This window comes from Physcomitrium patens, chromosome 14 (assembly GCF_059467195.1).
Source record: "Physcomitrium patens ecotype Gransden chromosome 14, ASM5946719v1, whole genome shotgun sequence".
NCBI lineage: Eukaryota > Viridiplantae > Streptophyta > Bryopsida > Funariales > Funariaceae > Physcomitrium > Physcomitrium patens.
Window position 1 is genome coordinate 4253811 of NC_143423.1, and position 19504 is coordinate 4273314.

General features: G+C 30.7%; 1 protein-coding gene across 3 annotated transcripts; it reads right to left on the minus strand.

Moving 5' to 3' along the window:
• Window positions 1-11199: 11199 nt before the first annotated feature.
• Window positions 11200-19011, minus strand: LOC112291235 (ABC transporter A family member 2). 3 transcript variants are annotated; one of them, XM_024538377.3, is made up of 21 exons: window positions 18925-19011; window positions 18437-18641; window positions 17342-17613; window positions 16956-17184; window positions 16528-16697; window positions 16166-16351; window positions 15894-15989; window positions 15520-15720; window positions 15193-15352; window positions 14849-14967; window positions 14592-14699; window positions 14327-14387; window positions 14134-14190; window positions 13816-13892; window positions 13580-13669; window positions 13235-13378; window positions 12814-13116; window positions 12520-12600; window positions 12095-12268; window positions 11745-11979; window positions 11200-11588 (listed from the first exon to the last, which is right to left on the minus strand). In XM_024538377.3, the coding sequence occupies exons 2-20, from the start codon at window positions 18573-18575 to the stop codon at window positions 11758-11760; spliced, it is 2889 nt and encodes a 962-aa protein (XP_024394145.1). In that variant the 5' UTR covers window positions 18576-18641; window positions 18925-19011; the 3' UTR covers window positions 11200-11588; window positions 11745-11757. The 3 variants fall into 3 exon arrangements, with proteins under 3 accessions (XP_024394145.1, XP_024394147.1, XP_024394146.1); XM_024538379.3 differs by having other exon boundaries at window positions 18437-18758; XM_024538378.3 differs by having other exon boundaries at window positions 18892-19011.
• Window positions 19012-19504: the final 493 nt, after the last annotated feature.

The following is a 19504-nucleotide window of genomic DNA, read 5'->3' on the forward strand; positions in this document are numbered from 1 at the left end:
AGATTTAAAGAAAGATTAATCTAGAATCATAATTGATTTTATTATTAATGTAAATGGTTTTATTATCAACAAAAGCTTTATCTTGTGATAAAATATAAGGAAGTATATTGTTAGAATAGAAGTACAAATATGTGAAGAAAAGAGAACTAAAAATTGCTTACAAAATGAGCTTTGAACTTGAGTTCTTATACTACTAGTTCAACGTCTAATTACATAGACTTTCTAGTCTGAATACACAAACAACTAGTGTGGTCAATGATATCCAATTAACATGTGGACATTTGTCTTATTAGGTCATATGACGGCTTGGTAGGCTACAGTGGCTAAATGGTATTACCACCAATAAATGGTGGTTACAACTTATCAACTGACAAAGTGGTGTCAACTGTCTATTCTATATTATATCTAATATGAATTACATACTCTATTAATACTCTTATTTAATGATATATTAAACTAACTCAATTTGATGATATCCATCATTTCCTTGAATTTACAATGTTTTTCATAAGTTAAACCTTTGATCAAAACATCTACAACCATCTCTTGAATTTTGCAAAAAACTAAGTTGATATTGCTACTTTTCATCTTCTTACAAATAAAGTGATCTTGAATTTCAACATGCTTAATACAAGCATAGAATGTTGGATTCTTTGGAAAAAAATGTAACTTTGGTATCATTGAAAATAGTCTAAAGATTGTCTTGTCAAAATCTAATATCATTAAAAAGCCTTTGAAGCCAAATTGCTTCTTTTATAGCATGAATAGCTGCCATATACTCTACTTTAGTAGTAGATAATACAATCATTGGTTGCTTCTTGCTATTTCAACTAATTGTACCATCAGCCAACGAGAATGTATAATTAGTAGTTGAATGTCGTGTATCAATATTTCCTACATAGTTTGCATTACAGTAACTAACCACTTGTAAACTCAAAGAACTTCCACCATATTGTAACATATGATCTTATATATCTTGAAGATATCACAAAATTCATTTCACCACTATCTAATGTTGTCGACTAGGATTTGCCATGTATTAGCTAATAACTCCTATTAGATAGGAAATATTGACCTAAATGTCTACCATTGTATAGATTAAACTGCCAATTATATTTCGGTATAGAATCTCTTTCATTGCTTCAATTTCTTCAAGAATTTTTGGACTCATGTTTCTTGACAATTTTCTGTTAGAATCTAAAGGTATAGCCAAAGATTTACAAGCTTTCATGCCAAACCTTTTAAAGACATTTTCTACATATTTTTGCTGATTGAGGTGGATTTTACAAATCTTTTGGTTTGTCCAAAATATAGTAGATTTCTTCCAAATCCTTCATTTTAAACCTCGTAGCTAAGTTTTTCTTTGTTTTGAAGAGAAGTTTTTTGTTACTGGACACTTTAGAAAATGCTCCCATGAAGAAGTGAAACAAAGCTAAGTTAGTCCAAATCCAATGGGGTCAATAGACATAAGAATCTAAGGCCACATCATCCACTAAGGTTGAAATATAAAAGAGTTGATGAATATATTTCGTAGCCTCTAGAACCTTTCTTCAAATGCCATCTAATAGATGCACATTTTCAAAAATGTATCTATACAATATAGTTTGATGTATAAATCACTGTTGTTTGAGCGGCATTAAGTTTGCAAATAGACTAGATTAAATATCATTTAAACCTACTCATTTTAGCTATAATCTCTATTTTTTCTAAATTGGATTTTCTTCCCTTTTGAGACACCACAAGACCCCCTTTTGTACTGCTAAGTATATTTTGTTGAAATTTAAAGCAATTCCTGTTTTTTACATCTTTCTAAAGTCTCCTCTACATGTTCTAGATGGTCCTTGGTATTGGATTGGGTGCTAAAATCATCTATAAATACCGTCATAATTTTTACAAAGACACTTATTTCATATGAATTACTTGGATATTAAAGTATTTAATTAAATAAGTATATAATAATACAAAACATGATATAAGAGATTTAAAAATATATAGATATTATAATATATCTTTGTAGGTCTTTTTAAGCAACCTTTTTCTTAAGATAAAAAATTAAAATACTATTAAAAATAATTATAAGATATTATACATATATTTTTAAGACAATAGTTGAATTTATCAAAATAAAAATAAATTAGAATAGATTTTTTTAAGATAAGAATTTATTTATAAAAATAATATAATCTTCTAAAAATAATATTTTAAAGAAAATTTAGTAGAAACTAAATATAATTACCTATTTTAAAATAAATAACATATAAAATATATATATATATATATATATATATATATATATTATGCAATCAAAAAATAAAAATAAAAAATTAAAGAGACCTTTAACTTAAAAAATAATATTAAAAATTCAAACTTATGTTTATTTAAAAAATAAAAATTTAAATAAAAATTTAATAATTTTTTTAAAATAATTTAAATATTAAATTTAGATAATATTTTTTTAGACCTATAAAAATAGAAGGACTAATAATAAATATAATAAAACTTTAATAAAAATAAGACTTATCCATTTTTAAAGATTATGTGATAAAATTAAAAAAAATCCAAAATAAAAGATAAAGTATAAACTTTTATCAATATTTTAACTAATAAAAATTATTTAATTCATAGTGATATTGAACCAGAATTTTGTAATAACATTGGTCTTTCATTAAAATAATATATTCAAATAATCAAAGATTTATTGGATTGAATGAAAAATCGTTAAGAATTTAGAATCATACTATAATTATTTTTTGTAAATTTTTATGAATTAAAAATAATAAAAAATATAAATAAAATTTATTTTAACCTTAAACTTAATATGTTTTCAAAGAAATTTTAATAAATAGTTCAATTTTCACTAAGTAAAATAATAGATTAAGATTAAAATTTTATTCTTTTTTTTTAAATATATCTTTGATAAAATTGAGATGGCTTATAAAACAAATGATAAGATTCTATCTTTTGAATTAAATATATTCTTCTTTTAAATTGAATTCAATAAAATGCAATGATTATGTTTTATAAAATTTTATCATCAAATCTATAGAGGCTCTATGATTTGGTCCTTGTTTTAAATAAAGATTAATAATATTAAAAAAAAGAAGAAATAAAAGCTATTATTAAATTAAATAAATAATTATTCTTAGTTCAAAAAACATATGAAAAGAAAATCTACTACTTCTAAAATTCTTCTATTTCTTCCATTTTTATTATAGAATAGATATGCAACTTTAATCTTAAATCTACAAAAACTTCAATATTATCATATAATAAGACTAATTTTGAATAGGTAAAATAGATAGTTTTAATTATATATTTTTGGCCACTAAAATCTATTTTATTATAATTTGAAAAAAAATACTTCGGAAAAAATAATAAACTAATGTCTTAAAATAAAATTTCTTTAGATAAGAAAAGAAGCCAATTTTAAAGTTTTCGTTGGATGGTCTATTGTAAAGTAATGTACGTTCAAATTATATTAGAGCTCAAATTTCCATTAATCATACAACTCAAAGATTATTATTTTTTAATTAAATTAAAATAAATAAAATTAGATTTCTAATATTATAAATATTCTATTGAAATTTTTAAAAATATTACAATATTAAATAGGTTTTGGCTTTAGGAATTGTAATTAGAAATTGTAAAGTGAGATAGGGTAATACACTTTTAGTTCTATTCAAAGCTAAAAAATTTTAAAAAAATCTAAAATAAAAAAATAGTTTTAATTTGTACATATGGCTTAAAAAAACATTCATCAATATATAGTGGTATAAATTAAGTAATAAAGTTAGTAGATTTTTTATTCTAAATATATAAATTACAAATCTTCAATAGCTAAAAGTATTTAAAATAATTAATAAATATACTATATAATTTACTTTAAAAAAATTCTTATTAGGTTTATTAAATTTTTTTAATAAAAAATTAGATTAATTAATCAAGATAAATATATTTTGACTTCTAAATAATTTGTACTCAAATTTGTATTTTAGCTAAAATTTATATTTTAGCCATGTCTTACTCCAGCACATGAATGATCTTAGTAAGGCCATTTGGCAAGTAATAAATTAATATAGCCTAATCTTCTAAAATCCTCATTATTAATGAAGATGACATTTCAAGAGAGTTATCTAAAATATCTATAAATGATAGAAAAAAGTAACTACTTAAAATATAGAGTTAATAACCTCTACATATATGTTGAGATGCTCTATTAGGTATAACTTTAGTATCTACATGAATATAATGCCTTACTTTAAGCCCAACTTCTAACACTATTTCTAAATAATTATCAATGCTTGAAAAGAACTTTATAAAGATAACACATTCATTTGGTGGATGCCAAAAAATAAGAAAATTAAAAAAAAACTAATAATGAATGAACTAATTCTTTTAAATTTTTTCATAAAGTCACAATTTTCTACTATTATCAAGATATTTTTCACATATTCTATAAGAAGGAACTATGTCTTTACAATATCTTACATGAACCTCTAGAAATGGTGAACCATATAATTCCACAAAAATATGACATAAATATCAATGTTTTATCTAATAGAATCAATTGATAAGATAAATTTATTGCTAATGGATTGCAACAAAATAGAATATTTGCTAACATAATCATGGCAACTATTGCAATTTTCATAGAAATGAATTCTTTCTTTTTTCACCATTAAACCACCTCAATTTAAATAATATCTCTTCAATCTAATTATCTAAATTAAAACAAAAAAAAATTATAGATCAATTAAAATATTATAATTGATAGTATCAATCACAACACACTGTAGAAACAAATGTGAATAAAGAGGTCTAAGCCTAATGTAAAAATCAACTACAATAGCTATCTAGTATAGCCAATAGTTTGCTCTATACTCCTACTAAAGTAAAAATAGTGAAAATATAAGCTTTAAATTCTAGAGTATTTAAACCTAGCTTTTAGAAAATCAGCTTTCCAATCATGACCAATTGAGCACCAAATTCTATTATAACTTGTAAGATGTAGCATAATTAATATTTCCACTAATAAAATTAACAATAAATACATTGTTATAAACCAATTACATCACTTATAGATAAATTTTTTAATATTTTAAAGTAGATTTAGCTACAAATTCAAATAAATATGCTATTTTTGTAGCCATATGTATATTAAATGAAGGACCAAGTTTTTTTTATTTGCAAAGCAACTTCATCTAATGCTACAATAGTTTTTGCTACAAGATTTGCTAGGAATTTAGGCAAATCTTCATTTGTCAAACAATTAATGACTATTTGAACCTCTTCTAAAGATAGCATAGGTACCTTGACTTTTAACATTTTATGAGCCAAATAAAAAATCCATGTTAACTTAAAATCTAAAGTCAATAAATCAACATTAGAAAAAATAAGCATTCATAATATTTTATAAGCCAAAGTGTATATTGTATTTCTAATAACACTCTTTCAATCTTATACTGAAATTGGAATATAAGGCCTTACTACAAAATCAATATTTGCAAGGCCAAATTAAAATGACAATTAAGCTTGAGTAATAAGATTTGTACAATTGCTATAATGGCTATGCAAACTCTCTAATACTTCATTTGTGGTGTATATCATAGTCTTGATTGTTATTTAGGGACATATAGCAAATGCAACTATCAACTATTTAGACACACTAAACACATAAATATCTAAAGTAAAAAAACTTGATTTAGTCTAAAAAGTCATATGAAATGTAGTTATATGGATTTGTAAAGCTATACTATTAAATCTCTTTTCCAACTTTGTAATTTTTGATTTCAAAGTTTTTTTCTTATCCAAAGCATGATAATTATTTAAATATAAAACAAAATAATAATCTTTATTATAATTAAGTTTAATACAATGAATTTGTTTCAACTATATATATATATATATATATATATATATATATATTTTTTTTTTTTCTTTAATTTGACCATGTCTATTTTTTGCTCAAGCTTTTCTAAATTTAAGATGTTTTTTTAAAAATATTTTAGAATACTCTTGGTGTGGCCAAATTTACTATACTTCTAATAATATATAATCTTTTCAAATTGAATTTCTACTAAGCTACTTATAATCCTAGCAACCTTCTTATATCTAAAAATATCAATCCCCTAGTTAACTCAGTTTTATTTTAAGTAAAATTTTAGTAGAATTTCTCTTCTAATTCTTATAAATTATATCTTGAATTAATCCACAATCTTAATTTTTAACTCCAAGGCTAATCTCTAATTTGACTATGATTAGAAAACTCAAATCTAATTGCTCTATCTTCCTAATTAATTTCAAGAATTATAGTTGAAATTTAAATGGATTAAAATTTATAAAATCTAATTGTATGATCTATTTATAAAATTTTATAAATTTTATAAATTTTGTAAATTTTATAAATTTTATAAATTTTATAAATTTAAATGGATTAATGATGATCTTTAGAAGATAGAGATGATTTATTTTTTATGGTGGAGTTTTCTCTCATAGTGATTTTTATTACTACTTCGAGCTAAAGGATGAAAAAATAAAATAAAATAAAATAATCATAAGCGTATTAACTCAAGGCCAAATTGAAATTAGAAGTTGTGATTTACCAAGAATTTTTACTTAAGGGAGTTTAAATTGAAGAATGGTGATCATGAAGGCTTTGATAGCAAGAATCCTTAATGATCTCCTAATAAGGATACTTAGAATTAGAATTATAGTTGAAATTTACAACTAGATTAGCAAATTAATTAGTTTTAATGATTTAGAACTCAGATTTGAGCTTGTAAATAGTCAATCTTAACATAAAAATGTGTTTTGAACACATTTGTGGTGCTAGTTTTGCCAAAAAGATATTATTTTTTGGATAATGGCATTTCGAGCATTGAAATCGGATTTAGGCCTAAGATTACTGTAGGTTGTAGATTTAGATTAGGGAACTTAGAAATCAAGGGTGGAGATGTGGCCACCCTCCTACAAGCCTCCACTCAATTGTATAAGAGTGGCTTGGTTTTCCAAGCCCTCTCTCTCTCCTTTTTTATGGCGAAGCTATGCCAATTTTTTTCCTTTTTTTTTTAAAAAAAACTCCTTCTATTTTGTAATTGCTTAGGTTTCCACCTCTCAATATCTTAGTTGTATTTTTTTCTTGAAATATTTTTTAACCATCTTCTTCTAGTTACTAGCTTTCTAAAGACACATAATTTGGAGCTTTAATGAATTGTTGGCAGAATCTCAAGTAAAGAAGGGTGCATTGTCATGGCCTCAGAGAATTGCCAACTTCAAAAAATTATTTCTCAATGATTTCTATCTTTCTTCCCAAGTGGTTTTTAATTTTAATTGAATTCTAAAGTCTAGTTTTTAGAATTTTTTTGATTAGAATGTTTGAATCTTTTATAAATTTTTAGTGAATTCTTAAGTATAAAGGGGTCTACTACTAGTTGGTACAAGGGCAGTGCATTAGAATTAGCTTTGGAATTTCGTAGCACTGTGCTTGTCAAAGATCGTTTTGTAAAAATTATTGCAAAAAAGGAAAATTAAATTCTAGTTCTAAGAAAAATTTAAGTTGGAAATTTTGAAGCTTTTATGAATCTTTAGTGAATTTTTAAGTGCAAGGAGGTCTGCTGCCCTATCAGTTCGGGAGGCCAACTTTAAAAAATCATATCTCAACTATTGCATATTGGAATATTGCAAAAATTGAGAGATAGGAGCTCATCCAAGTGAAGGTTCAGCACAAAAAAAATTCACACTTGTAGGAGCTAAAAATTCGGCATGATGAAGATAATCTTTCTTTCCTTATCACCTCCTAATTACACTTGTTAGTGCATGGATTGCTAGATTGACTCTTCACTCATCTTATCATCTCTAATTAATACTAATTTAGTAAACCTTTTACCTCATCTTGATAATTAATTAATTTTTAACTTCCAATTACCTTCCGACCTTCAATTTTGAACCTTATGTTATTTCAATCTTTACTTAACTTTTAACTATAAATTCATCTTTTTATCTTCAACTTTTGACCTTTATGTTATTCCATTTTTACTTAACTTTAACTTTGACTTTACTTTTTATCTTCAAATTTTTACCTTTAGATTATTTCATTTAAATTTAACTTTTAACCTTAATTTATAACTTTTACTTTTTACTTCCAACTTTTAACTTGTTATTTATTTTTTTAATTCTATATTAATACTGAATTTTAATATTTGAAGCTAATTATTAAAGAATTTCCAACTCTAGATGAAGTTTTTCCATCAGAACTTCATCCATAGATAACTTCTTGGATACAATTCTAATTTGCATGGTTGATACTATTTTAGAAAGCCCTAGACTAGCATTCCAGCATGGTACCAATTTTTTTCATTTTTTATTTTTATTTTTACATATTGACATGTTAGCCAAGTTTTCAACCTATCAATTGCCTACAAATATGTATAAAGACAAATCCATGTCTATATAGCTTCTCTAGAAGATATTATTAAATTTACTTACTTCTACTTATTTCTATCTATTTATATTATTTAGATAATTATTGGAGTAAAAATGTATGTCATAAAGACCTTTAATATTTCATGCTAGCAAGTGTCTGAAATCAATTCCAAGACTATTAAAATGTGTCTTTATTATAATTTATAATTAATATTATATATTATTTCAAAAAATAACAATTCATATTATTTGATGTAATCAAAAATATATATCTTATATCAAAAGTATAAGATTTTATATTTGATAAATAATAAATAAATAAATAAATAAATAAAATTACATTTTAAAGCTATAAAGTCAATAATTTCAATTAAACCTTTATTTTTTTATGAATATTTTTTAAGAGGATCAATAGACCTTCTTATTTTTATGCTGTAAAACATATTTATGATAATTTTAATAATTTCATTTCCAATATTTAGAAATTTAATATACTTTAAAAGATCAAATATAATTATGTGCCTTATAAGTATGACATGACTTTCCAATTGTAAGAGATTTTGTAAAAACTAAAATTCTAGTTTATTTTAAGAGATTTTTTGTAGCCTTAAATATAAAAAGATATCAAATTATTTGCAAAATCTTGTGATAATTTTTCTCAAATAAAGATTCTACATCAACAATATATATATATATATATATATATATATATATAAGTATTTCATAATTTTAAATAATTTTAATCAATATTTTTTATGAACTTTAGCACAAATCTTTTAATCTTGGATTTTTACAACTTTATTTTTTTAATTGTGGATTTTATTACCAAAATGACATATTTGATATTTTACAAAAAATATCTTAGAAATAAAATACTGTTCTTTTTTTAATAATATCTATTAGCATCATAGAATTCTACCTAATGTACTATTGTATCAAGGATTTCAATTAGAATCAAAATTTTGGATTATAAAGGATTTAATCTATTCATTAGTAAAATAATATATATATATATATATATATATATATTTATCAATAATTCTAAGACCAACTATTGACAACAAGATAGTATAAGATATAAAAAATTAAGCATAAGAATCAATACTTTACTGTATCTATTCTAAACTATTTTATAGATTTTGATTCAATAAGATAGAAATCCAACAAGTAATTTTATCTTTAAAAACTTTTTTTTTTTACAAAATTACAAAATGGATCATTTAGATTAATCTAAATATCTTAATCTAAATGTCTTAATTTTTGTAATTTTGTAATTTGTCTTAATTTTTCTTAATTACAAAATTTGTAATTTTTCTTAATTATAAAATTACAAAATTACAAATTAAGATATTTAGATTGTCTTAATTTTTACAACATTGGAATATAGGTAAATAGTGTTAAGATAGACAAATCTTTTCTTAAACTATTAGTAAAAACAATGTATATAGTGCCACAATCTTAGAAGAACCATTCAATTCTTGGTAATATTTTTAAAGATTGGTACTATTTGATGGCATTTTAAATATGCTATATTATAATAATTCTAAAGGCCCAAAATAGATTAATTATTAATTGGTTTTTATGATTAAATACAGAACATTTTTAAATGCTTAATAAACTTATAAAAAACTTTTAAATAAAATATAAATTAGAACTTGTAATAAACACCATTCAACAAATCTTAGACTTTAATAACTTAAAAAAAAAGTTAATTTTTTATTATACAACTTGTCCTCTTTAGAATATATATATATATATATATATATAATAGTTAAAAATACTATTGAATAAATAGGAAGAAGTGAAAGTATACAAAAATATATTAAATATATAAGTTTTTAATAAAAATATTATAATAATTCTTAGTTGAAATTAGATTTATAGATTTTTTAGATGTACCTCTTTTAGATTTTGTATTTTCCTTCTAACATAACATATTGTATTTTTAAAAGCTTTTTTAGATTCATCCCTTTGACAGTATTATTATTTATTATATCTTTTATTATTATTATATTATATGTTAAAAACATAATATATTAAGTTGAAAAAAAAGCTTGAATAAGTTTGCATCATAACATTTAAAAAATTCTGTTTGCTATGCCATAATAAAAATATCTTCCTAAAAATAATATCAATAAATTAATGATTAGAAAAAATAATATGAAAAAGCATGATAATTTATTGTAATTAGATTTTACCTTCACTATTATTGTCTTTAGAAATTTTAATAAGAGACAATTTTTTGAATTTTAGCTTAAAAATCAATATTTTATCAAAAGTTTGTAAGAGTTATATTCTTGGATAAATTGGTTTATGTAATCACTTTTTTGAAAAACCAATCAATCAACACAACAATGAATTGGTAGGATTTTGAGGTTTTCACAATAGTTTGTATCATGAAAAATAATAAAAAATGGAATTGAGTCAATTTTCTTTTTTCTTTTATTTTATTTCTCTTAATTTTAAGATATTAATAACAATGGTAGTAGTTGCTTTGGTCATTTGTACATAGTAAATAATTATGACCTTTTATCAATATTTATCTATGAAGTGTTTTTATACATCTTTGAAAAAATTACGTGCGTGTGTGAGTGTGTGTATATATATATATATATATATATATATTCATATTAGCACATGCACATGAATAAAAAAATATAGATAGCTAGATCACAATAGTCGGAAATCAGATTGCACAGGGTGATGGTACAACTGCCGAAATAGAAAACAAATCAATTCATTGTGCAGAAATTTAGGACTCTGAGTTTGAGAATGCAATAACGAAAGGAAAGGCCCGATAAGGTGTATGACAATTCGTAACACCATAACGGCATCAATTAGATTCCAAGTGTTCGACAGAAACACTTTGTATCAACAAACACATAAAAGATGCGTTACAGTTATCTTGAGCTCAAATCTTACGAACTACCAGAATTAACGGTAAATACTGCAACTCTAGTATCAACACAACTACTTGGCGCTTCTAAGAAAACACTAACCTTCTGAAGACTCAATTTTCTTATTTTAAAACATATGCTCATATTCAAATCTACAACAATTTTGGAAAAGGTTCCCAGAGAGACTGCGACATGTACTGGTCGCAGGGTGAAGTTCGTGCAGGCGACTTAATTATCCAGGCCCAATTCCATCATCAGGATATGTGCACACTGCAATAAGTTAAGAGTCATAACTTCAGATCATCGATACCCACTTCAAGAAGGAGAAATAAAGTTGGTTGACTTGATTGATAGATCAGACAACAAACCATAACCCATCCCAGTGTAGTGCAATAACGATTCAAGCGACTTGTACACATGACTTACCTCAGACAGAGTTTCATTGCTCTCGAAGACTTCTCTGGTTGTGCAACGACGTCGACCGCCAAGATTGACCGGGGTCCGAATCCAACACTTCGACTGCAAGTTTGGGCTCACTATGTCTTGCTATTTTCAAGGCCCCAACATCATCTTGTTGCCAGAAGACTTCAACCATTAATCCATTTGGAGCAGCGTCTGAAACCGAATTGGGTATTCTTACTTGCTGGGCTCCAACAGGCACCTGGGCAAATACGCAAGGAAAGAAATTAAAAAAATAAGTTAAGACAATATTGCACTAACGTCGAAGGAAGGCCTGCAGAGTGATGAAATTAACGAGGGTTTGACAAGGCACTAACCTGCAAAGTTACCCCATTCACAGTCAAAGTTTCAAACCGGCCCTCTGCAGCAGCATTTTCCAAATCAGCCTGTCTGGATATAGTCAGAAAAACTTCCTCCAAAGTTGTGAGGCCCAATTGAAGATCAGATATTCCAAGCTGCGCCTTTCCATCTTCCAACAGCTTAAAAAAGCCCTGATAATCAGTTCAGGAACCTTATTAGCACTTGAAAAAGCTTCACAATATCAAATCATAAGTATCATGGGATACCTCATCAGCAGCTGTTGAAACTATAGAAAGACAAAAATTGATAAAGATGCAAGAAAGCTGGTTTCCATAACGACGTCAGTCTCAAAAACTCGAACTGCATGTGACGTTTTGAAGGTTGCAAGCGGCCCAAAGTTAACAATAGTTAAGAACTAAAGCAGGCAGGAAGAAAGACGTACCGGCAATTGTGCTTCTTTCTCCCGTGGAATTGTGAATGTAATGTATGCTTTGTTCTCATCAGTTGGAACAATTTGAAGTTGCTGCACAGAGTTCGAACATACTAGAAATTAAATACAAATTCAGCTCAAAGGTACTAGTTGTCAAACACAAATTGGTAATGTACCAATTCCCGTCAATGTCAGTTTACTTACTGCATAAGTGCAGGTATAGTGATACATCATTGACCAAATAGTTCTACGAATTTATAAAACTGAGCTAATTCTTTTAGAAGCATCTCATGGAAATGAAGGTACCTCTTCAAAAAATCTCTTCACTCCTGCCCTTCGAACTTCCTCCCGAGCGGCTTCCCCAGATTGCTGCAAGCCATCTTCCCTTCTCACGCTCACGTTTACAAGGTAACCAGCGCCAAATTTAGTCTTCAAATGGATCGGAGTGCCGATACAACGAAGCTTGCCCCGAGCCATAATTGCGACACGATCACCTAAAATATCAGCTTCTTCCATGGAATGTGTAGTCAACACTATCGCACGTCCCTTTTTCGAAGCTTCAATAATATCCCACACATGCCTCCTAGTGACTGGATCCATACCAGTTGTCTGAAAATACCAGATTCAACATATGAACACATAATGTAATAAACATAAAAGTACAACAAAGACAAGAAATTGCCACCACCTCCTTGAAATCGAAATTATAAAAAACAAGAGTACTTACTGGCTCATCAAGGTAAACTATCTTTGGATCGCCTATAAGAGCGATGGCAACACTCAATCGTCTCTTCATACCACCACTGTAGCTTCCTGCCCTCACGTTCGCAGCTTCTGCCAGTTTCACCTGCGCTAAAAGTTGACTTGTTCCCTGTTGTCACAAACCATGTGAAATGCTAATTAATGACTAACATTCTCCGAGATAGAACTTGATGGTTAATTTGAACAACAATGATAACCTTCAGCATTGCAGCCATTTCAATTCTACGATTATCAAGTCCCACTACTATCAATCTATTTATTATTAGGAAAGGTACAAGAGAACGTTAAGTGTTGGCATGCTTTAACTTACGTCTTTAATATCTGACGATGATAAGCCTTTGATGGATCCAAACAAGTAAAGATGTTCGCGCGCGGTCAATGCTTCCCACAACACATCAAACTGTCGAAGAAAACAGTGTAAGAATAAAATCTGCCCAAACTAAGAATCTCTCTTATGCGATAAAGCAAGTCTAAGGCTACAAGAGAAGTAGGAAAAGAACAATTACTGTGTACATTCAAAAAATGAATCTCAAGAGGATTATGCACCTGAGGGCAAACACCCATGTTCTTGCGTATGCTTGCTACACCTGAAGTACTTCTTATCGAATCTCCATACACCAATGCTGTCACAGATAAATAATAGATAAATTACAATGCATGGATCATAATAATGACACTCATCAGCAGACAAGGAACTCTAAAAACCAAATGATGCATTCATACTCACAGTCTAATATTTAATCACCACACAATCTGTACCACAGAACATCGCGACTTAAGGAGGCTTGCTACTAACGAGATACTCAAAAATATTCGCGGAGAGATCCTAAACGAAGAGTGCAATTGGAATAGTTTGGATCTTACCATCACCAGCTGATGTTGGAATGATACCAGTGAGACAATTGATAGTTGTTGTTTTGCCTGCACAAGCGTATGAGTACATGACCATAACATGAGAAACTTCAAAGTTGAGCGGATGAGGGGATAGAGGACATGAAAAATCGGAAGGGGGAAGGGAGAAGGGTTTCGTAAAGAAAAGGGATGTGCCTATATTTACCTGCACCATTTGGTCCCAACAAGCAAAATAGCTTATCTTTCTCAATATTAAACCAAGACCCCTGAAAAATGAAACAAGCAAACCAAGAAAAATGAGATAATTGCAAGCACTTAGAACATTATTGAAGATATTACTAATTTATGGATTGCAGATATTGACAAGGTGACTACCTAAATTGCAGGATAGTGCATGTATCAGAACTGACACGGACACAATCCACTTCTTAGAAGAAGCACATTCTCTTAAGTAGAGAAGAGAGCCAAACCTTGACAGCATGATAAGGCTTTGTAGCCTTTAGCCGACATCCAACACATTTGTGGGAACCAGGATAGGTCTTCACCAGCCCTTGCACATGCACTGCGACATTTGGGTCCTGCAAACAGAAGATCGTAAGTACTTGAGTCATCTAGATATCTCCACGACGTAAACGTCATGGAAGCTTAAAATAGTTGGTTTTCTAGTATCCGAATCCGAAATGATTACAAGATGTGCGCCAAAAGAAAGAAGGAAGCTCCAAACTACCTTGTAACCATTTTCCTTCTGCTCCTTCACAATATTTGCTTCGGTTGCTACGTCGGGATCATCATATTCTTGAGAATCAAGAGGTGGAACAGACCCAGAGCAGTTGCAGCAACGGCCACCTATGGTACAAACAAATATTTTAGAATATTCTACACCAATACTTTCTGTAACAAAACCATAAAGGATTTTGTAAAACAAGATGTCACGTCACAACTCGCTGGAAATATCAAGGAGACCCACAAAAAAATCGTATGTAAATGGTCAAGACAATAAGTAAAAAAGTAATAGTTGACGTTACATGCTGTTCAAAAAATTACTAAAAAAAGATACGGGCTAATTTGTACCTTCGAAGAGTTTCACCCCCTCTCCAAGCCAATAGGATGGGGATAGAAAATAGAAGCAGGGCTTACGCACCCCGTTAACATCTGGAAACACGTTGTCGAAGTAGATTGCCAGCACGAACCAGATAAAGAAGGTAGCTATCAACCAACCATAAATATCGTTCTGCTTGCCAAATAACAGAATCAGCTCATAGCTAATTTGTACGCATTGAAATGAGAGCCAAGAAGAAAAGAATTGGAGTTAAGTGCCAAATATGTGAAAGGTAAACAGCAGGTACAGAACTTGCAATAATACGGAAGAAAAAAAAAAGGATGCGCAAAGAAAATGACCATCGTCAAGACACAGTCTTCACTTCGATATGAACATTTAGCACGATCTTTCCATTGAATTCCTGGGTCTTGTGCAGTAGAAGTGGCCTGTCCCAGATAATTTAGGGCGGCCGCGAAAACATTCGGTGGAAACAAAGACCAAAGGCCCCGGAGTGTCTTCGAGAACTTTTTATCGTAAGGAAAGCCAACAATGGTCACAAGCTGCAAAATAAAACACATAACGTAAACTTCTCCTTTCGAAAGTAGACACGAGAGCCTCAGTACCAACTTCGTATGACCTCATATAATTTGAAAACTTCACAGAAAATTGCTTGATGAAAATTCAATTAGACCCAGGAGGTTAGAAAACAAAAGCTTGAGTTCTGTGAATAAACCTGTGTGAGGAAACCGATGATGAAGACAAAGAAACCAACGTTTGTAGCCGAGGTGGACTTGCTGACAAAGGTGGATACCATGAATGCCAGACCAATCTGCAATCAAAAATCCAAATGTCACAATAAAGCCAGATTTAAGACATGCATGCAAGGCTCTTATATCCATATTCAAATGTAATCCAATTCAGCATAACTAACAAAGCAAGAATTAAAGATCATTGCTTAAGAGACTTGAAAAACAAACTTGAAAGTTCACTTCGAAAAATATTTACCATGTTCAATTGGAACAAAAAGAACAAGAAGAAGAGAATGCCGAAATTGTTGTTGATGAAAAAGTCGAACTGAAACATCATGCCGAAGAGGACAAGGAGGAGGGAAGACACCAGCACCAACACTACCTCCCACAAGAGCCACGTAATCCAATACGCAGAATCAATGAGTCCCATGGTATTCATCATCTGATGCATCACAATTTTCACTATTGTTAGTCTTCTTCAAATTGAGAGTTGGAATAAACATATGAAAGATTAGGCAATGAATTACTAGTCCGCTGACCAGCAAAGATGGTTGTATCCGTATTGGCATGCTCTTCAAAACTGAAGAAAGTGAATGTTGATGAGCCGTAGCAACATACCTGTCTCAACCGGAGCTCTTTTTCAGTCACCAGATTGCTCAGTTGAATAACAAAACCAAACATGGTTGCTGCCAGCAGAAAAGCGGGACCGACTCTTCCCACCACAGAAACTGCGTTAATTGCTGGATGAGCGAATTGGGAGAATGCGACCTTCCACTCAAGATTTGGGTCTGAAGTCCATTCACAACATTCCAAACAGCCAGCTCTTCATGAGTGTCACACAAGCTTTTCGGTCCAAATGATTCACTTCTCAACCTTCCAACAACTTCTGTTGGTTCCTATGGAAAACACGGAAATGTATCCTCTAAAGGAAATTACCGTGCAACTGAAAGAAGCAAAAAATCTCAGAATGTAAGAACGTAACTTAAGAGTGGCTCGGTTATACTTAAAACAGCATTTCACATCACATAAGACCATTTTTCAAGTACCTCCTGACACAAGTCGTGCTATTTCGCGTTCAGCAGCTACTTGCAATGGTATTTGATAAGTGAAGTTGGGGTCTTCAAATCGTCCATGATCTCCTGTGGCAGTAGAATTCGTCTGAATCCCATAAGCTATAGTACTCCCCCTCTCTTCGAAGTATAAAGATCCTGTGCATTGCATTGGATTTGCCAGCAACCATGCATCCGAATCCGCTGTTGTGGCAAAACGCCTCACCTGAGATCACCCGTCATATGTTCAACTTCAAAAGGGTTGAGTTTGACTTCATTTTGTAGCAGGTTAAGCTCCATCGATAAAAAAGAACGAAGGGATCTAACTCTAACAAGATAAACCGTATACCCAGTGGCTGAGATCCTATAGCCTCCACTCTTACCTTATTCTCTGGGATTGGGCGATTAGGATTGTTCTTCCGAATATTAGTAACCAGCAGTTCAAGACGGGGGGTTGACGATCCAATCCAGATAAAATCATAACAGCCCTTCTTGATAAAAAAACCATCCTCACAAGCGGGAATCCCAGGAACTACTGTTGAAACAGGATTGAAAAGATTCTTGTAATTCGTCGTACTTCTTTGTAGTGCTTTACTGGATAGGTCCACACAGAAGATAAGGAAGATGAAAAAGAGGGATGATCCGAGCTGAAGCACTGCGACAAGAGGTTTCAAACAAAGGGTCAGCAAAACGACTGCCATGAAGTGTGAGGTCTTATGAACTTGGCTTTTCACACTAAGTCCTATACGTTTGAAGCTCCACAATTGAAAATCATAAATTGGTAACCCACTAACCCTAGGTAAAACACTTCAAAGCACACTCAGACTGAAGGCATAGCTCATAAACATCACTCAGGACTTCTAGCCAGTGGCTTGTAACCGCATGACCATATGGAGATGAATCCATTTCAGCTTCAAGCAACCTGGTAAAGAAACCCTACAACATTACGTCAAAAACGATAAATGAAATAAAGTAAATTTGAAGGAAAAGAGAACGAGGAAGACCAAGAGATTTTAGGTCCAAATCAAGGTGATGATCCCTTAATTCCATATCAGTCGGTATTGATTAATGGCACTGTCACATGAATTTATAATGACAGTGATTCCATATCTGAATCCCCTTGATGTCGTGACGATGAGAGGCGCTCTTTGTAAATTATTCGTCGAAGATGTGAATTACATCTTCAAAGACAAAATGTTTTATCCCCTTAAGCCCCGTGTGCTAATCTGAAACAGTTTCTTGCTTTGTATTCAGGTGGGAATATATGAATAGGAATAGCACGCAGCGTACCGCAAGCGGGAGTGTCTCCATCAACAACCATTGAATTCATTCACAGGTTGCGATGCCAAATTATGTTAAATCGAGAGATTATCGTATGATTTTTAGGGCAAGCTGTAATTCAATGCTGCTCAACTGGACCGTTTGCAGAACCAGACTCCCAAACACTGGGATTGTTTCAGACCAAGAAAAAAAATTACCTGTAGCACGTAAATTGCGTCGCGAAAGAAGAAAATTTTTGTAAAAAAGCGCCCTGCACTGCTGAGAAAAATTCGTCCATCCCGATTTCGTATGCGGCGCTTTCGGCTTCCTCGACAAGGACGACTCCTCCTCTGCCATTTCCTTTCGCTTCCTCTACGCTTGCATCAGACGAATCCTCAACTCGGAAGGCAGAAGACTGTATCACTGCGATAGGTAAACGTCACCAACATGAAAATTAAAGAAGACCAAAAGCAGAGCGGAAAGCACCGCCACTTCAAAAACATGCGGCGGCAGTAGATTCGGGTCCACAAGTCACATAATCTGCATCCTCAAGACGACTCACACTTCAGAGATCAGGACGTGACAACGCCCCTCCGTATTCAAAAACCACGCAGGAAAGATATACTTCATACTGTCAAATCCCGCAGTGTGCACAACTGCAACCACGTCATACCTCAATCCAACACCAAGAACTCGAAATCCTTACCACAGCGCTAGCGTTGACTCTTCCTGTACCGCAGAAAGTCTTCTCTCAGATTAACAATGACAAATCTCACGCCTCATCCTTGCCATGACGTTAAGTCCCAGTCTTCTAATGACGACGATTCTATTATAGCCTTCTACACGCAGACACAAACAGGCTGGGAACCGTTTACACTCGAACTGCACGCCATCCAAAATGCCGTGAGGAGAGGTTTCATTTCGAGGAAGAAACTAGGATGATGCTCGCAACAGATGCAATCTCACTGTCCACGAGCATTGTACCGGGACGATGTCTGCTTTTCCATCACTCTCTTTTTCTGTCTGGACAGAGTCCAAATGAAGACAACCGCGTGCTACGGAGCCTGCGGCAGACTCCTGCGTCGAAGAGGAAGGGATCTAGAAGCAGCACACAGAACTGTGGAGACTTCAATTCGAAACCTCGCGGAATTAGTTCAGACACTAAATCCAACAAAAATCTTAATATAGAATCCGCCAGAGGCAAATTGACGATTTATCAATAAAAAAATCCCGTAAAAACTGCCCCGCCAGTGGAAGCTCCACCACCTCCTGTCTTTTTCTCCCTA

Bases quoted from the DNA above. Each gene is read 5' to 3' on its own strand.
- LOC112291235 (XM_024538377.3), bottom strand. From the start codon at position 18,575: ATGGCAGAGGAGGAGTCGTCCTTGTCGAGGAAGCCGAAAGCGCCGCAT. The intron at 13,379-13,579 runs GTAAGTTAAAGC...TTGTGACAACAG, and splicing joins CATCGTCAGATATTAAAGAC to GGAACAAGTCAACTTTTAGC. The intron at 12,269-12,519 runs GTACGTCTTTCT...ACTGATTATCAG, and splicing joins AGAAAGAAGCACAATTGCCG to GGCTTTTTTAAGCTGTTGGA.